Source organism: Natrix helvetica (assembly GCF_964273705.1).
Source record: "Natrix helvetica genome assembly, chromosome: 1".
Lineage (NCBI taxonomy): Eukaryota > Metazoa > Chordata > Lepidosauria > Squamata > Natricidae > Natrix > Natrix helvetica.
In genome coordinates, this window is record NC_138548.1 from 7065388 (window position 1) to 7084526 (window position 19139).

General features: G+C 45.8%; 1 protein-coding gene across 1 annotated transcript in view; it reads left to right on the forward strand.

The window, feature by feature from the left end:
• Positions 1 to 19139, forward strand: part of LOC309386299 (perilipin-3-like) — a 38063-nt gene that overhangs the window by 5411 nt on the left and 13513 nt on the right. The window contains exons 2-4 of the mRNA XM_081941518.1: positions 9280 to 9392; positions 13504 to 13699; positions 18725 to 18807. Coding sequence (XP_081797644.1) covers positions 9297 to 9392; positions 13504 to 13699; positions 18725 to 18807 — 375 coding nt within the window. The 5' untranslated portion in view covers positions 9280 to 9296. The remainder of the gene's footprint in view (positions 1 to 9279; positions 9393 to 13503; positions 13700 to 18724; positions 18808 to 19139) is intronic.

Genomic DNA, 19139 nt, shown 5'->3' on the forward strand with positions numbered 1-19139 from the left:
CTATAAAGTTTTTATAAACTCTTTAAAAGCTTTTTAATACATCTGTGAATTGGAAACAGTCCTACCAAATTTCTGGCAGCATTTGGGGATTCCTGGGTGAGGTCACACCACCAGCCCCACAAATGCCCAGTTCACTTTTCTGATTTTCAGACCTGCTTCTGTTAAGCTACCTGTACAGATAGTCCATGACTTAGAACAGTGCAGAGAAGAGAAGAGAAGAGCAACAAAGATGATTAGGGGACTGGAGACTAAAACATATGAAGAACGGTTGCAGGAACTGGGTATGTCTAGTTTAATAGAAAGAAGGACTAGGGGAGACAGGATAGCAGTGTTCCAATATCTCAGGGGTTGCCCCAAAGAAGAGGCTATTTTGGGGCTATTCTCCAAGGCACCTGAGGGCAGGACAAGAAGCAATGGGTGGAAACTAATCAAGGAGAGAAGCAACTTAGAACTGAGGAGAAACTTCCTGACAGTTAGAACAATTAATCAGTGGAACAGAAGTTGCCTCCAGAAGTTGTGAATGCCCCAACACTGGAAGTCTTTAAGAAAATGTTGGATAGCCCTTTGTCTGAAACGGTATAGGGTTTCCTGCCTAGGCAGGGGGTTGGACTAGAAGACCTCCAAGGTCCCTTCCAACTCTGCTATTGTATTGTATTGTAACAGTTCATTTCGTATCCATTCAAAGTTACAACGGCACTGAAAAAAAATGATCATTTTTCAAACTTACGATCGTCGTAGCTTCCGCCCCTGTGGCCACATGATTTACATTCAAATGCTTGACAGCTGACCCACATTTATGACGGTTGCAGCATCCCGGGGTCACATTGATTCCCTGAAGTCAACCGATTCACTTAACAGCCGTGCGACTAATTTAAGAACTGTAGTGATTCACTTAACAAACGTGGCAAGGAAAGTTGTAAAATGGGGCGGAATTCAATTAACAAATTCCACGCATTTTGGACGTACTTATGGTGGTAATTTAAGGCCTCCTTCAATTTGCTGGTTCTTTTTAAAAAAAATACTTTTAAAGCAGTGATGGCGAATCTTTTCCCAAACCGGAACGTAGAAAAGATTGCTTTAAAACTGTGATGGGGAGTCTAGGGCACGTATGCCAGAGGTGGCATGCAAACCATGATCTCCAGCACCAGCTGCACTGGTCAGTTGGCCTTCGCATGCATGCTAGAGTGCCAGAAACCACCAAAACTAGCATGCCGGCTGATTTTTCGGGTTTCTGTCACTGCGGCGCGTGCGAAGGCCAACTGACCAGTGCATGCCTGAAACCAGAAGAGCAGCTGGTGCTGGAGAGCATGGTGTGCCTGCCACCTCTGGCATATGTGCCCTAGACTCCCCATCACAGTTTTAAAGCAATCTTTTCTATGAAGGCCTCGCCAGTCTTGCTGCGAATTTGGAAGAAAAGCTAAATCAAGGAAGGGAGTATATGGGGGGGGGGGGGAATCAGAAGTATGTGGCCATCGTGACGGACAAACTATTTCAACTCAACTGAAGAGTTTGTCTTGCAAAAGCGATGTGGTGCAATTTTTGCTTTAGCTTAGTGGAGGTTTGCTCTGGATTGCTCCATAAGGATCTCGTCCCTGGGGCTCCTTCAAGGCAAATGTTCTATGCACAGTCACTCATGCCCTCGTCCTTTCTCGCCTGGACTACTGCAATGCTCTCTACATGGGGCTGCCCTTGAAGAGCACCCGGAGGCTTCAGCTGGTCCAGAATGCGGCCGCCCGGGTTGTCATGGGGGTACCTAGGTGCTCCCATGTCACACCCCTTTTAGGCGGCCTGCACTGGTTGCCGGTTGTTTTCCGGGTGCGATTCAAGGTATTAATTATGACCTTTAAAGCGCTCCATGGCTTAGGCCCAGGGTACCTGCGAGACCACCTACTGCCACCAGTAGCCTCCCACCGTCCAGTACGATCCCACAGAGTTGGCCTCCTCAGGGTGCCGTCGGCCAGACAGTGTCGGCTGGTGACCCCCAGGGGGGGAGCCTTCTCTGTGGGAGCGCCTTCCCTCTGGAATGAGCTGCCCCCGGAGCTTCGCATAATCCCTGACCTCCGGTCCTTCCGATGTGCCCTAAAAAGTTGGCTTTTCCAGCAAGCCGGCCTGGCCTGTTAATTTAAACACATTTTTAAATGTCTTGTTCCATAAATTCGATTTGTTTTTTGGGATATATATTTAATTTCTTTTTAACTTTTGGGATGTGTGTTTTTTAATGTTGTACGCCGCCCTGAGTCCTTTGGGAGAAGGGCGGCATATAAATCCAATAAAACAAAACAAACAAACAAATGTCAGCGGTCCAGAATATCATGCAGAATTAAATCAGAGTCCAGGGCAGAGCTATCCTTAAAGTTCCAATTTAATAAGACAGACAGGTTGGCAACAAACTGTGGAACCCCAAATCTAAAAGCTTCCTGGGATTCCCCCCAGTTGAAAGTTCATGATCTTATCCCCACACCCATAAATCCATCACATGGTCCACTCTTCTTCGCCCACGCTGGCATCTCCACCCAGCTGCTTCCGGTCAGGTGTTGAGGTGCAGAGACAAAAGATGACCTTGGGCTTCTAGAAAAGAATGACAACAACACATTCCACAATTCTACTCCTTTCTATTCCCCGCTCCCAATTACTACACTGATGAAACAGCATAATGAAATGTGTGTGGCAGGCCAAAGATCCTACAAAGGAATATGACTGCAGGCCTGACAGCAAGATTAAATAAATCAAAAGTCTTTCAAAAGTGAGGGACGAGTATCCAAATATGCTCTGGGGTCAGTATTTTGTTCCAATTTTATTGAGACTTAAGTCGAGGACAGCTGAGCAAGTCGTTTTCTTTTTTTTTAAAAAATATTTTTATTAAGCATGCAAACCTTTAAAAACAGAAAAAAACAACAACAAATACAGGAAAAACAAGACACACATAACAATATAAAATAGTTTTACAGCCTTCTGTATCGGCTTACATATTTAGCTTTTATAATTCTCTAGTCTATGTTGCCTTCCTATTAGTTTTAACATATGTAATAGTGTAATCACAGTTATACTAATAATAATTTGTTCATATCACCATTATATTTACGGTATGGTCAATACTTTTAAGTTTGATAGTAATTAGTAACTTTGGTTAATTTTTAATTCAATACTAGTTTAGAAAATGAGCCAGGCGCTTTCAGTCAACCTAACCCACCTCGCAGGATTATCGTTATGGGGGAAATAAGTACAGGTAATCCTCAAACGTGGGACCACAATTGAGCCCAAATTTTCCGTTGCTAAGCAAGACAGCGAAGCGACTTTCCCCTCCATTTTGCAAGCTTTCTCGTCACGGTCGTTAAGTGAACCACTGCAGTCGTGAAGAGAGTAACACAGTTGTTAAGTGAATCCAGGTTTCCCCATTGACTTCCCTTGTCGGAAAAGGGGGATCACACGAGTCAGTTGCCAAGCATCCAGATTTAGGGAATGGGGACCACGGGGAATGTCAGGCGTGCCTCATTCAGTATCCAAGAAAGAAAATCCACAACCTCATTTGAGTGGAGATAAAGGTTCTTTTACTGGACAGGAAATGAAAACAGCGAAAGTGAAGCGAGATCTGAAGCAAAAAAAGCGCGAACGTGTACATATCAAAGTTTTCTCTTCTTTTTTCTTTGGGAATATAATTATGAATGCCACCGATATTAAATGGGGTTTGCTAAAAGGCGGAAATGCACCATGTCAAATAGAGAATGGAAGGGAGATAAAAGAAGAGAGGGAAAGAGAGAGAGAGAGAGGAGACAGGGGAGAGGGAAGTAGAAGGGAGGGAAAGAGTAGGAGAGAGGGAAGGTGTGGAAAGAGGGGAGAGGAGAGGGAGAGAGCAAGGAGAAGTAGAGAAGAGAGAGATGGCAGAGGGAAGAAAGGGAGGGAGGAGAGAGGGGAGAGGAGAAGAGTTGAAGAGGAAGTAGACTATAATATGGTGTATGGAAAGCAGAAGAGCAAATAAAAACCGAAGAGGCTTGATGGCAAGAGGAATTGGTATGTTATTGCGTATTCAAAAAATGTTTGTTAAGATGTAATGGTATACTTTGGATTATATTATATGTATGTTTAAAAAAAACCTTTTTTTGGGGGAAAAAAGTTTACCCAGTACCCTCCCCCCAATTACCCCAACCCAATGTCCAAATATGCAACTACCCAAAGCTGTCATGTGGGGTGCATCTTCAAACACAGTCCTAGGCTGCATCAACAGAGGGATAGAATCAAGAGCATGTGAAGGGTTAATACCACTTTATAAGGCCTTGGTAAGGCCACACTTGGAATACGGCATCCAGTTTTGGTCTCTACAGTATAAAAAAGATGTGGAGACTCCAGAAAGAGTGCAGAGAAGAGCAACAAAGATGATTAGGGGACTGGAGACTAAAACATAGGAAGAACGGCTGCAGGAACTGGGTATGTTTAGCTTAAGAGAAAGAAGGACTAGGGGAGACATGATAGCAGTCTTCCAATATCTCAGGGGTTGCCACAAAGAAGAGGGAGTCAAACTATTCTCCAAGGCACCTGAGGGTAGAACAAGAAGCAATGAGTGGAAACTAATCAAGGAGAGAAGCAACCTAGAACTAAGGAGAAATTTCCTGACAGTGAGAACAATTCATCAGTGGAACAGAAGTTGCCTCCAGAGGTTGTGAATGCCCCAACACTGGAAGTCTTTAAGAAGATGTTAGATAGCTATTTGTCTGGAACGGTATAGGGTTTCCTGCCTAGGCAGGGGGTTGGACTAGAAGACCTCCAAGGTCCCTTCCAACTCTGCTACTGTTTTGTATTGTAAATGGCCTCATTCAGCTGGTATGCAGAGACGGTTGACCTTGACTAAGCCCAAACACCAGCCATCAGCTTGCCCAGAAGATGGTGAGAACAAAACTCCCTTCGGGATAACTCCTCCAGCACCTAGCAATTCCCCCCCCCTCAAAAAAATACCATGAGCCCCCACCCTCCCCGTTATTATGGCAGCCGATAGCAAGCAAGCAAAGTAGAGGCTGACTGGGACACTGCGATGGTTGTTAAGTGCACAAAACGGTCGTAAGTCACTTTTTCAGTGCCTTTTTAACTCCAAACGGTCTAGTATCCTTGTCTTCCCGCAGCTATTCACCTGGAAATCTGGCTCAGTTTTGGCCGCCTTGTATTTCTCCTCTGGATGAACCAAGCCAGGGTGGAATGTTGCAATCTGGAACAAATGGTGAAGGGAAGCGGGGAGGGGGGGGCGAGGGGGGAGGGATTGTGCTTCCATTGACTCATCCCATTCATGAGCCTTTCTTGCAAAATTGCTTTCTGGGTGAAAGTCCTCCATTGTTTGGCCAAGAGGAGAGGGGAGGGTGGTGCAAAGGGGTCGGCTGGGAAGGGGTTGGGTTTGGGGGGCCAAAGATTGTTTGCATCTTTGGGGTGGGGGTGTTGGTGGGGGCAGGGATACGTGCAGTCTCTTTTGTCCCACCGGGGTGGGGCAAATTGGTTTTTAGGTTTTTCTGCAGGGTTTGGCTTGAAGCAAATAGCCGAGTCCTGTTTGAAAAGTCAAAAGGAATCAGATCGTTGGGGTCCTTGGTTGCCCTCTGAGCTGGGGCGTTTTCTTGGAGACATTTCACGACCCAGCTAGGTAACATCTTCAGTGTTAGGAGGGGATATCGTTTGGGAGGAGGAGGAGGACGACTCTGGGGTCCTTGGTGGTTTCTGAGCTTGGTAGTTTTCTTGTAGATATTTAATCACCCAACTGGGTAACATCATCAGTGCTAGAAGGGGGTAAGGTTGGAGGAGAAGGAGGAAGAGGAAGAAAGAGAGAGAGAGAGAGAGAAAGAAAAAAACCTGTGGGGTCCTTTGTGCTCTCTGAGTTTGGCGGGGTTTTTTGCAGACATTTCATCACCCAAGTAGGTAACATCACCAGTGCTATACAGGAGTGGGGTTTCCAGGGAGGAGGAGGAGGAGCAAGAGAAAGAGGAGGAGGACTATGGAGTCCTTGGTGCTGTTTGAGCTTAGTTGTTTTCTTGCAGATGTTTCATTACCCATCTAGTAACATCAGTGGTAAAGGGGGTGAGCTTGGAGGAGAAGAGGAAGAAAGAAAGGAAGAAAGAAAGAAAGGAAGAAAGAAAGAAAGAAAGAAAGAAAGGAGAGAGGAGAGAAAGAGAGAAAGAGAGAAAGAAAAACAGACAGAGAGAGAAAGAAAAACAGACAGAAAGAGAAAGAGAGAAAGAAAAACAGACAGAGAAAGAGAGAAAGAGAGAGAAAGAGAGAAAGAAAAACAGACAGAGAGAAAGAGAGAAAGGGAGAAAGAAAAACAGACAGAGAGAGAAAGAAAGAAAGAAAAACAGACAGAGAGAAAGAGAGAAAGGGAGAAAGAAAAACAGACAGAGAGAGAAAGAGAGAAAGAAAAAGAAAGAAAACCTGTGGTGCTCTCTGAGCTCGGTGGTTTCATTGCAGGCATTTCATCACCCAACTAGGCAACATATTCAGTGTTAGAAGGAGATGGGAGTTGGAGGAGGAGGAAGATTGGGGAGCCTTTGGTGCTCCCTGAGCTTGGTGGTTTTCTTACAGATGTTTCATCACCCAACTGGGTAACATCATCAGACCTAGAAGAGAGTGGGATTTGATCTTATTTATGTATAGTAGCTGGCCCTGCCAGTGTTGGTGGAATGTGGGTTTCCGATTCTTGATTTAGGCTACTGCTTTCTTCCTGATTGTTTGTCTGGGGTTAATCCCTGCTTCTCTGTATGTTGGCTTTTAATTATGCTTCCTTTTGGACTCCTCTGGGAATGCCAAGTTTCACAGATTGCTGATCAAGCTATTGTTTCTGGGATCTTTGGTGCTCTCTGAGCTTGGTGGTTTCCTTGCAGATGTTTCATTACCCAACTAGGGAACATCATCAGGGGTAGAGGGAGTGCAGTTTGCTCTCAGAATATCCCCATATTTGCAAACAACACTACTCTTCCATTTCTATCTCTGGGCACGAGTTTCCCTTTGCTGCTTTTATCTTCAGTTTCATATTGATTCTGTGTGTGTGTATCCCAGGGATGTCCAAACTTGGGAACTTTTAAGACTTGTGGACTTCAACTCCCAGAATTCCCCAGCCAGCCATGCTGGGAGTTGAAGTCCACAAGTCTTAAAGTTCTCAAGTTTGGACACCCCTGGTGTATCCCAATGAATTCAAGGGAACAAATCTCTTGTCCTTCAACCTCCCAGCTCCATTACTCAGATAGGCAGAAAGAGCAGTTACTAAGTAAATCACTGCAGTCGGTAACTTCGTAACACGGTTGTTAAGTGAATCTGACTTCCCCATCGACTTTGCTTGTCGGAAGGTTGCAAAAGGGGGAATCACCTGACCCTGGGGACGCTGCGACCGTCATAAATACAAGTCAGTTTGCCACTGACTGAATGTTGAGCCCATGACCGTGGGATGCTGCAACGGTCGTTAAGTGTGAAAAACTGGTCCTAAGTCACTTTTTTCCCAGTGCTGTCGTAATTTCGAATGGTCACTATAGGAACTGTTGTAAGTCGAGGACTGCTTGTATGTCCATCCCCCTTCCTGCTGTCTCCCCAGCATAAAAGACAACACTATGCGGTTCCCTTCATCTTTGATATTTTTAAATTTCTCCGTTTTAAGGTCTCGCCTCTAAGGATAAACCAGGTGTCAGCAACCCACAGCTCTGGAGCCACTTGTGGCTCTTTGCTCCCCCTGCTGTGGCTCCCTGTCGGCTGAACCCTCCACTGGCTGGCCCCGCCCCTCACTCTCCCTTTCCAGTCACTCCTCGGCTGACCTGAGAGAGATACAATACAATACAATACAATACAATACAATAGTAGAGTTGGAAGGGACCTTGGAGGTCTTCTAGTCCAACCCCCTGCCTAGGCAGGAAACCCTATACCATTTCAGACAAATGGCTATCCAACATCTTCTTAAAGACTTCCGGTATTGGAGCATTCACAACTTCTGGAGGCAACTTCTGTTCCACTGATTAATTGTTCTAACTGTCAGGAAATTTCTCCTCCGTTCTAAGTTGCTTCTCTCCTTGATTAGTTTCCACCCATTGCTTCTTGTTCTACCCTCAGGTGCCTTGGAGAATAGTTTGACTCCCTCTTCTTTGTGGCAACCCCTGAGATATTGGAAGACTGCTATCATGTCTCCCCTAGTCCTTCTTTCTCTTAAGCTAGACATGCCCAGTTCCTGCAACCGTTCTTCCTATGTTTTAGTCTCCAGTCCCCTAATCATCTTTGTTGCTCTTCTCTGCTCTCTTTCTAGAGTCTTCATATCTTTTCTACATCGTGGCGACCAGAACTGGATGCAAATATTCCAAGTGTGGCCTTACCAAGGCCTTATAAAGTGGTATTAACCCTTCACGTGATCTTGATTCTATCCCTCTGTTGATGCAGCCTAGAACTGTGTTGGCTTTTTTGGCAGCTGCTGCACACGGCTGGCTCCTATTTGAATGGTTGTCCACTAGGACTCCAAGATCCCTTTCACAGTTACTACTACTGAGCAAGGGACCACCTATACTGTACCTGTACATTTCGTTTTTCTTGCCTAAATGTAGAACCTTCCTCTTTTCACCATTGAATTTCATTGAATCACCATTGAATTTCATTGAATTTCATTTTATTAGATAGTGCCCAATGTTCAAGTTTGTCAAGATCCTTCTGTATCTTAAGCCTATCTTCTGGATAGGCCTCTATCTTCTATCTTCTAGATGAGAGAGAGAAAGAGAGACAGACGGAGAGAGGGGTGGAAGAAGGAGAGAAACAGAAAGAGAGAGACACACAGAGAGATTCCCACAGAAATAACCGAGAGCCACAAAACCTGGGTAGACGTGGCTGGGGGGGTGGGAAAGGAGTGGGTGATGTCGATTTGACCACACCCAACCAGGTTTTGTGGCTGCTGGAGTTTTCTTTTCTCTGGGAAATGGGTCCAAATGGCTTTTTGAGTGTTTTAAGGTTGCAGACCCCTGGGATAAACGAAAATAGACCCTGCCTAGCGGCGGGGATCGTCTCAAATTACTGGGATGATGCTGTGAATTTCTGAAACTTTGGCTGTAATGTGGGAAGGGGGGGGCGAGCAAAGTCCAGGGTGAATAAGGAGTGTCCTGCTGCCTCCCATCTCCCTCACCTTGGGACCTGTGAATGGATTGTGTGTGCATAACTCCATCCTTGATCCTTGTTCTCGGGGCAACCTTTGGCGAGGATCACATGCCTCTCTTTATCTCCCTGGAATTTACTCCAGGCTGATCGAGATAAAACCACAACGGCATCCGAACTTTCTTCCTTTCTTTCTAGCTGCCCCTCAACTCCTCATGGCTTCCAACGAGAGTCCCGATGTCGTTGCCCAATCCATCGTCCAATCCACCACCGGCCCAGCGGAGGACGAAGCTGAACAGAAAGTAAATGAGGTATGGGGATATTTGGAGATTATAAATGGAAGAGAAGAGAAGAGAGAGCATAGAAGAGAAAATGGGATAGAGAATAGGATAGAAAATAGAATAGAAAGTAGGATAGAAAATAGGATAGAATGTAGGATAGAATATAGGATAGAATCTAGGATAGAATATAGGATAGAAAATAGAATGTAGGATAGAAAATAGGATAGAAAGTAGGATAGAAAATAGAATAGATAGTAGGATAGAATATAGGATAGAATCTAGGATAGAATATAGGATAGAAAATAGAATGTAGGATAGAAAATAGGATAGAATGTAGGATAGAAAATAGAATAGAAAATAGAATATAGGATAGAAAATAGGATAGAAAATAGAATAGAAACTAGGATAGAAAATAGAATAGAAACTAGGATAGAAAGTAGGATAGAATATAGGATAGAAAATAAAATAGAATATAGAATATAGAATAGAAAATAGAATAGAAAATAGGATAGAAAGTAGGATACAATATAGGATAGAAAATAGAATGACAGAGTTGGAAGGGACATTGGAGGTCTTCTAGTCCAACCCCCTGCTCAAGCAGGAGACTCTAGACCGTTTCATACAAATGGCTGTCCAGTCATTTGGAAACCTCCAATATTAGAGCACTCACAACTTCTGGAGGCAAGTAGTTCCACTGGTTAATTGTTCTCACTGTCAGGAAATTTCTCCTTAGTTCTAGGTTGTTTCTCTCCTTGATTAGTTTCCACCCATTGCTTCTTGTCCTGCCCTCAGGTACTTGGGAGAATAGTTTGACTCCCTCTTCTTTGTGGCAACTCCTGAGATATTGGAAGACTGCTATCATGTCTCCCCTGGTCCTTCTTTTCATTAAACTAGACACACCCAGTTCCTGCAACTGTTCTTCATATGTTTCAGCCTCCAGTCCCCTAATCCTCTTGGTTGATCTTCTCTGCACTCTTTCTAGATCTTCTCTGATCTCCTTCATTTAAGAGTGGGGTGGTCTTGAGCTTCTAGATTCAAGGGGGGATGTTCGGTGAGACACCGTCTCTTAAAGATGACCCACAATCTGTTTGATCCCAAAAAGGACCCAAATGGAGTGGATATATGCAATTGCAATATCACTTAGGTCCTCATTTTACCGACCTCGGGAGGATAGAAGGCTGAGTCAACCTTGAGCCGGTCAGGATTGAACTGCTGGCAGTGGGCAGAATCTGCCTGCAATACTGCATTCTAACCATTGTGCCACCAGGGCTCTTGAGAGAGAAAGAGAGAAAGGAAGGAAGGAAGGAGGGAGGGAGGGAGGGAGGGAGGAAGGGAGGGAGGACGGACGGACGGACTGACGGACTGATTTAGAAACCACTTCATACCACTTTTAGAGCCTCTCTCTAAGCAGTTTACAGAGTCTTCCTATTTCCCCCAACAGTCTGGGTCCTCATTTTACCCACCTCGGAAGGATGGAAGGGCTGAGTCAACCTTGAGCCTGTTGAGATTTGAACTGTCAAATTGAAGGCAGTCAGCAGAAGTAGCCTGCAGTACTGCCCTCTAACCACTGTGCGCCACTGTGGCTCATGGCTGAGCTTTGTTGCCAAACACATTTGAAGCTGAGCCAAGTTTGCGTAGAGTTTGCCCGGAGCTGAGATAACAAACCCTGGATCTATTTTGAGAGAGAGAGAGAGAGCGATGGCTGTCACATTCTCCCTTTTGCAAAGACGGTTGCACAACCTTCGGAAAATGAATTCCCTGGAACAAGAGTCATTCCCTTGAGGCTTGGTCAAGGACAAGATGCCAATGTTTCGGTTTTGAGCCCAGTAGGAAAGATGCCAGGGGGAGGGCATCAGGGTCCAGTCCACTGGGTGCCAGCTCTAATCTCTTGTTGCGGTTACTCTCCTGCAGGTGACCGCACAAAAACGCACAGAACGATTCCTTTTCCTGCTTGCGTCTCGTAACATATCAGGTTGTGGTGCCCGTAGCTGCTCAATTTGTTCCACCTTTTTTTAATCTAGTTATGCCATTTATAAGCCCCTCGATTCCCCCAAAAAGGCATTTGATTGACTTGTGCTGATAACAGAAACAGGGAGAATTTAAAGAAAATACAGCTAGTCCTCGACTTTTGGCCGCAATTGAGCCCAAATTTTATGTTCCAAAGTGAAACAGGGTTCAGGGAGTTTTGCCTCGTTTTATGACCACAGTTGTTAAGTGAATCGCTGCAGTTGATAAGTTAGTAACCTTGTTGCTAAGTGAATCCGGCTTCCCCGTCGACTTTGCTTGTCAGATGGTCGCGAAAGGGGGATCAGGTGACCCCGGGACACAGGAAAGGTCATTAGTCAAGGACTACCTGAACTGATTGTCCTCAGCTTATGACTGGTTAATTAATGACAATTGGAAATTAGGATGGACTTCCCTTCCCCGGTTGGGGAATTCTCCCCATCCCACAAAGTGAGTCCATCAAAAGATTACAGACTGTATATTCCTGCTGCAACAAACAACTTTCATTAGCAACAGCAACTGTGGCTCTTGAGCCACATGTGGCCCTTTCATTCCTCTGCTGCAGCTCCCTATTGCCAGTCTGCACCAAAATTTTGAGAGGAGCTTGCAGTTGCGGAGGGGGAGCAGAACGCAGCAGGAGAAGATTCTATGGCCAGGGGCAGGTTTTCCCGTCAGCTCCACAATTGATACCGTGTTTCCTCGAAAATAAGACAGGGTCTTTTTACTCACAAAATATGGCTTGGGCCTTATTACGAGGGGAGGGTTTATTGCTTTGGGGTTGCTGGGCGGCTGCTCTCTTGCGAGCGGGCTCCCAAAGAGCCGGGCACAGCCTCAGGGTCGAACGGCTGTGTTGCGTTGTCATAGCAGCACAACACAACAGCCATGAAGTGACCACGCTCACGAGCAGCCACCCGGCAAACCCCCTTTGCAGCCGGCCACAGCGCCATTCACTGACCTAGGGGTATTGGCAAACCGCGTAAGTGCCTGTTCGCCGCAGCCTGGCACCCGTGCCTTGGCGCCTTCGAAATGCCAGTGAATGGCGCTCTGCATGGCTGGAGAGGGGGTTTGCTTGAGCAGCTCTTCCGCTGTCGCTCACCCGCCTCCCAGCCTCACGATGCCCTGGCCCAGCTCTCTCCGCAGAGCCAGGGCACCTCTGCTGCCACCGCCATTCCAGCATGGCTTTTCTGGCGGCTTCCAAACCAAGTCAGCTGCTGGCAGAGCGTACAATCATAGAGTGTACGCCCAGAGTGGCCACTGCTGGAAGACTCGGTTTGGCAGCTGCCAAAAAAGCCATGCTGGGATGGTGGTGGCGGCAGCGGAGGTCCCCTGGCTCTGCAGGGAGAGCTGGGCCAGGGCATCATGAGGCTGGGAGGTGCGCGAACGGGATAGCCACTCACGCAACCCCCCTCTCCAGCCGTGCAGAGCGCCATTCACTGGCATTTTGAAGGCGCCAAGCCACAGGAGCCGGGCAGCGGCAAACAGGCGCTCACGCAGCTTGCCGATACCCCTAGGTCAGTGAATGGCGCTGTGCCCGGCTGGAAAGGGGGTTTGCAGGGTGGGAGGTGGGAGGTGGGGGGGGTTGTCCAGGGGGCTTATATTGCAGGGGAGGGCTTATATTTTTGCCCACTAGAAAAATGTGACATGGCCTTATTATCAGGATTTGTCGTATTTTTGGGAAACACGGTAGGGCTTTTAATTAGGACAGGTAGAGGAAAAAGGACGCCGTGCTAGGAGGAGACTCTATGGTGGGGCAACTGGACCTCCAGTCGGCTCCAGAATTGAACAGGGGCTTCCGGTTACCTTTGTGACTCTTTGAGTGTTTAAGGTTACTGACCCCTGGCTTAGACTTATATCCCGCTTCACGGTGTTTTCCAATCCTCTCTAAGCGATTTCCAGAGTCAGCCTATTGCCCCCCAATAATCTGGGTCCTCGTTTTACCGACCTCAGAAGAATGGAAGGCTGAGTCCACCTTGAGCTTGTGAGGATCAAACTCCTGGCAGTGAGCAGAGTCAGCCTGCAATCCTGCATTCTAGCCGCTGCGCCACCACAGCTCATTAAAAAAAATGGAGAGGCAGAGGGAAGGAGCCACTATGTTTCTAGTCCTCATGGTTGCCGCTGTTTTCTGTTTCTTTTCCAGAATGTAGCTGGTAGGGTAGCCAGCCTGCCGCTGGTCAGCTCCGCCTACGACATGGTCTCGGCAGCATACACCTCTACAAAAGAGAGCCACCCCTACATGAAGTCGGTCTGTGACATGGCAGAGAAGGGAGTGAAGACTATTGCTTCGGTGGCGGTCAGCGGTGCCCAGCCCATCCTCACCAAACTGGAGCCACAGAGTGAGTACAAGAACCCAAACGCTGCTAACTGAAGCTGCAGTCTCTTCCAGCTTTCTTGTCGTTCCAAAAGACAACTGGACTTTTTTTTTTCCTTGAAGACGTTTCGCTTCTCATCCAAGAAGCTTCTTCACTTCTGACTGAATGGTGAAGGATGGGAGGATTTATGCTCCTTGCAGTCCTCTGGTCATTTGCACTCTTTCTGAGAGTCGTTGAGGCCACTTGGAGGTTTATCTGTGCCTTCAGGATCATCTAAGTGGTGCAAATGGGTATGGAACCTTCTTGGAACTGCCAAAAGGATTGTGTTGTAGACAGGAGATAGGTGGTGTCGTATCCCTCCCCTTCTGTTGAGTGGGGGTCGTTCAATCTTGTCAGAGTTTTGGCAGCGTGACTAGTATTATGAGATAAACCTAGGAGCAAAACACAGCACATAGAGCCTTCATATAATTAATAGTGGTTTACATACAAAATATACACAAACATATACATGCAGAGATAATCCCTTACCAGCTACAAACACAAGGAGAGCAATGAAATACACGATGAGAGAGAGAGAAACACCCTCTAATGGTTACCTACAGATGATAGAGATAGATAGATAGATAGATAGATAGATAGATAGATAGATAGATAGATAGATAGATAGATAGATAGGTGATAGATGATAGATAGATAGATAGATGATAGAGAGACAGACAGACAGACAGACAGACAGACAGACAGACGTAGATGATTGATAATGTACAGTAGATAGGTAGGTAGGTAGGTAGGTAGGTAGATAGATAGATAGATACAGACAGACAGACAGACAGACAGACAGACAGATGGACAGATGTAGATGATTGATAATGTACAGTAGGTAGGTAGGTAGGTAGGTAGGTAGGTAGGTAGGTAGGTAGAGACAGACAGACAGACAGACCCCGTATTTTTCGGAGTATAAGACGCACCAGAGCATAAGACGCACCAAGATTTCGAAGAGGCAGACTAAAAAAAAAAGTTTTTTGTACTCTGCAGACCTCACAAAAACGGCCCATTTGCGAAAATTGGCCCATTTTTGGGAAAAAAAAAAAAGAGCATGCATAGCCTTTAAGAGGCTTATAGAGTGCTCCTGGGGTCTGGGGGGGGAGCAAAAACTAGCAAAAAAAGGCCCATTTTTTGCTCATTTTTGCCCTCCTCAGCCCCCAGGAGCACTCTGGAAGCCTCCTAAAGGCTATGCAGGGCCATATTGGTGAAGGGAGCGGGGTTTCGGGAGACCAAAAATGCTGTATGCAGTGTATAAGATGCACCCAGATTTTCACCCTCTTTTTCGAGGGAAAAAGGTGTGTCTTATACTCCGAAAAATACGATAGACAGCTCATTGCATCAGCCTTACATTACATTGCATCAGTTTACAGATTACAACCTTACATCGGCTGGCAGCTATTAAATCCACAGTACCTGACACTCCCCCCATTTAAAGCTGAACAGCTGAATGGTTTACCGTATTTATCGGCGTATAACACGCACAGGCGTATAACACGCACCTTCATTTTAAGAGGGAAATTTCAGGAAAAAAAATTAAATTTCAAATAAAGAACTTTGAAGCATCTTTTCCCTGAAGACTCGTGTTTAGTATATTCAGATGCTTTCTTTCCTCTTTCCCTCTTACTTGTCTATCCTTCCTTCCACCCTCCCTTCCTCCTTCCCTTCCTTCCTGCCTCCCTTCCAGTTCCCTCCTTCCTCTTTCCTCCTGCCTGCCTGCCTTCTTTCCCTCCTGCTTATCTATGCTTCCTTCCTTCCTTGCACCTCCCTCCCTTCTGCCTGCCTGCCTTCTTTCCTCTTTCCCTATCCTCCTATCCTTCCTTTCTCCCTCCCTCCTTCCCTGCCTCCCTTCCAGTTCCATCCTTCCCTCCTTCCTTCTGCCTCCTTCCTGCCTGCTTGCCTTCTTTCCTCTTTCCCTCCAGCGTGTCTGCTTTTCTTTCCTTCCTTCCACCTCCCTTCTGCCCTCCTGCTTTCTTTCCTCTTTCCCTCTTGCTTGTCTATCCTTACTCCCTCCTCCCCTTCCTTCCTGCCTCCCTTCCAGTTCCATCCTTCCCTTCCTTCTGCCTTCCTGCCTTCTTTCTTCTCTCTCCTGCTTGTCTGCTTTTCCTGTGTGTGCGCGCGCGCGAAAAGGAGGTGGTGGGAGAGAAATTTGAAAGGTCGTCTGCTTTTGGAACTCGGAAATACCCCCCCCACTCCCCTTTTTCTCCAGCGAGCACGGAGCTTGAAGGAGGAAAAGGGAAAGGAAAAGCGCGAAAAGGAGGTGGTGGGAGAGAAATTTGAAAGATCTTCTGCTTGCCGTGGGCGGGCCGCATTTACATAGAGCAGGGAGGGCTGTTAAAGGGCCGTATTAAACTGTAAAAACATGGCTTCTTAACATTATATCGGTGTATAACACGCATACATCATTTGCCCCCTATTTTTCGGGGGGGAAAGTGCGTGTTATACGCCGATAAATACGGTATTCCCGATGCTTACTATTTCTATTATGTCCTCGCCTCCTGCTTCGGTTACTCTCCCTGCTACAAACGCTACTAGTACCATTACTACTATTGCTTCTCCTTAGAGAATCTTAATATAAATGGCTTCTTTGACCCCTCTTTCAAACCAGAATTTCTCTGGTTGTAGACTTTGTTGTCTTCCAAAGGGTGGCCTTTGTCTTTCAAATGCAGATGGACCGCTTGTTGGTGACGTAGAAAAGCAGACGCAGACAGGAGTAAGGTTGTGCTGGGAAGGCCACCCAGTGGAAGGCACCCCGAAGGGCACCCACCCAGAGCATTGTTCGGGGCTCCCTTTTATTGTCAAACTTCTCAGAATAGTAAAAGCTCATTGGACAGAACATACACTTGGCAACTATTGATTGGTTTACAGATGCATGCTCTCCTCATGGACACTTCATGGGCACTTCATGACTCTCTACTAGTTAATATTTTGCTGCATGGAATGTGATGTCTACGTGTACATTCCATTGTCTCTTTTTGTAAGCATAAGAGATTAAGCGCCAAAGGATTAAGAGAGGAAGGAATGTGGATTTTGACTGATTTAATCAATGTGGTTTGCCAACTACTGATTAATCAATTAACCCTACACCACTCAATGTTGTCCTGATAGGTTTACAATACAATACAATACAATAGCAGAGTTGGAAGGGACCTTAGAGGTCTTCTAGTCCAACCCCCTGCCTAGGCAGGAAACCCTATACCGTTTCAGACAAATAGCTATCCAACATCTTCTCAAAGACTTCCAGTGTTGGGGCATTCACAACTTCTGGAGGCAATTTCTGTTCCACCAATTCATTGTTCTAACTGTCAGGAAATTTCTCCTCAGTTCTAAGTTGCTTCTCTCCTTGATTAGTTTCCACCCATTGCTTCTTGTTCTACCCTCAGGTGCCTTGGAGAATAGCTTGACTCCCTCTTCTTTGTGGCAGCCCCTGAGATATTGGAAGACTGCTATCATGTCTCCCCTAGTCCTTCTTTCTCTTAAGCTAAACATTCCCAGTTCCTGCAACCGTTCTTCCTATGTTTTAGTCTCCAGTCCCCTAATCCTCTTTGTTGCTCTTCTCTGCACTCTTTCTAGAGTCTCCACATCTTTTCTACATCGTGGCGACCAGAACTGAATGCCGTATTCCAAGTGTGGCCTTACCAAGGCATTATAAAGTGGTATTAACACTTATTCTCCTATGTTGTGCCATGCGTTTGTGAAGTGGCTGTTTTGTTTCTCCAATGTACACAACTGTACTTGTCTCACTGCCTTGTACTGCATATATCACATTGCTCAATTTGTGGGTGTTTTAATCCTTGTGATGGAAAAGCTTCTGCCTTAGTGTTGCTTTGAAAGGAGGGGTCAAAGAGGCCAGCTACATTAAAATTGAATGAGCTCGTCTCAACAGAGGGGGAGGGATACGACACCACCTATCTCCTGTCTACAACACAATCCTTTTGGTAGTTCCAAGAAGGTTCCACACCCATTTGCACCAGTTAGATGATCCTGAAGGCATAGATAAACCTCCAAGTGGCCTCAACAACTCCCAGAGAGAGTGCTGATAACCAGATGACTGCAAGGAATATAAATCCTTCCATCTTCCATCATTCCGTCAGAACTGAGGAAGCTTCCTGGATGAGAAGCGAAACGTCTTCAAGGAAAAACAAAATCCACTTCCCTTTTGGAAAAAAGGTGCCTTTGGGACCACCCTGACCTGGATGGCTGACAATCTCCATAGACTTTATTTATTTATTTATTTTTTAATTTTATTTCATTTATCAAATGAGGCCCCCATCTCACCATTCATGGTGACTCTTGAGTGGCATTTGCCACAAGATAAAATGCATGTTCAACAATTACGAAGACTGATTGAAATGACCAAAATTAAAGCCAATGAAGAAAATGAGGGTTTGGAGGGGAGAGGTAGGACTAAATCCTCTCTTATAGGCACTCCTCGAGTTACGACCATTCATTTAGTGACCATCTAAAGTTTTTTTTTAAAAAAATATTTATTTACACTTATTGGCACAATGGGCAAAGTTACAACTGGCACAAGTTACGACGGCACTGAAAAAAAGTGACCCCATGACCAGTTTTCACACTTAACGACCGTTGTAGCATCCCCACGGTCATGTGATCGAAATTTGGCTTGGCAACTGGCTTGCATTTATGCCGGTTTCCTGGCATCACGTCATTCGCCATTTATAATCTTCCCAGCTGACTTTGGACAAGCAAAGTCAGTGGGGGAAGGCAGATCCGCTAAACAACGGCAAAAACGGCGGTTAGGTGAGTTTTGCTCCATTGTGCGACCTTTATTCGCCACGCTTCAGCAAATCGCGACAGTCATTAAGCAAACCATGCGGTTGTTAAGCAAATCTGCCTTTCCCCACTGACACCATGGCTCTGGGTTCAATCATATGCATCGCCATGACCCGTGTAAAAAGTAGAAGGACTTGAATGCGTAGTGGATGGCCGCCATCTTGACTTTTTTGACCTCCGGAGACAAGCTAACCTTTTCTTCTTCTCCAGTTTCCACAGCGAATGAGTACGCCTTGAAAGGTCTGGATAAGCTAGAAGAGAAACTACCAATTCTCCAACAGCCGACGGATAAGGTAATCCGAATCTCCCTTCCTTAACTCAAATTAAAGATATATGAAAACCAAAAATGTATCCAATCAGCACATTGATTCATGCTTCAAAGAACAAGTTCTGCCTGCAGCATCAGTGCAATAGCTGAATTTGGAAAACACTATGTTTTATAGAGAACTTGTAGGCTTAGATCAGGGGTGTCCAAACTTTTTGCAAGGAGGGCCAGATTTGGTGAGGTGAAAATGTGTGGGGCCGATCATTCAGCCTGACATTCTTTGAACCCTTAACATTAAATGCGAATTAATTACCATATTTTTCGGAGTATAAGACGCACCAAGATTTTGAAGAGGCAAAT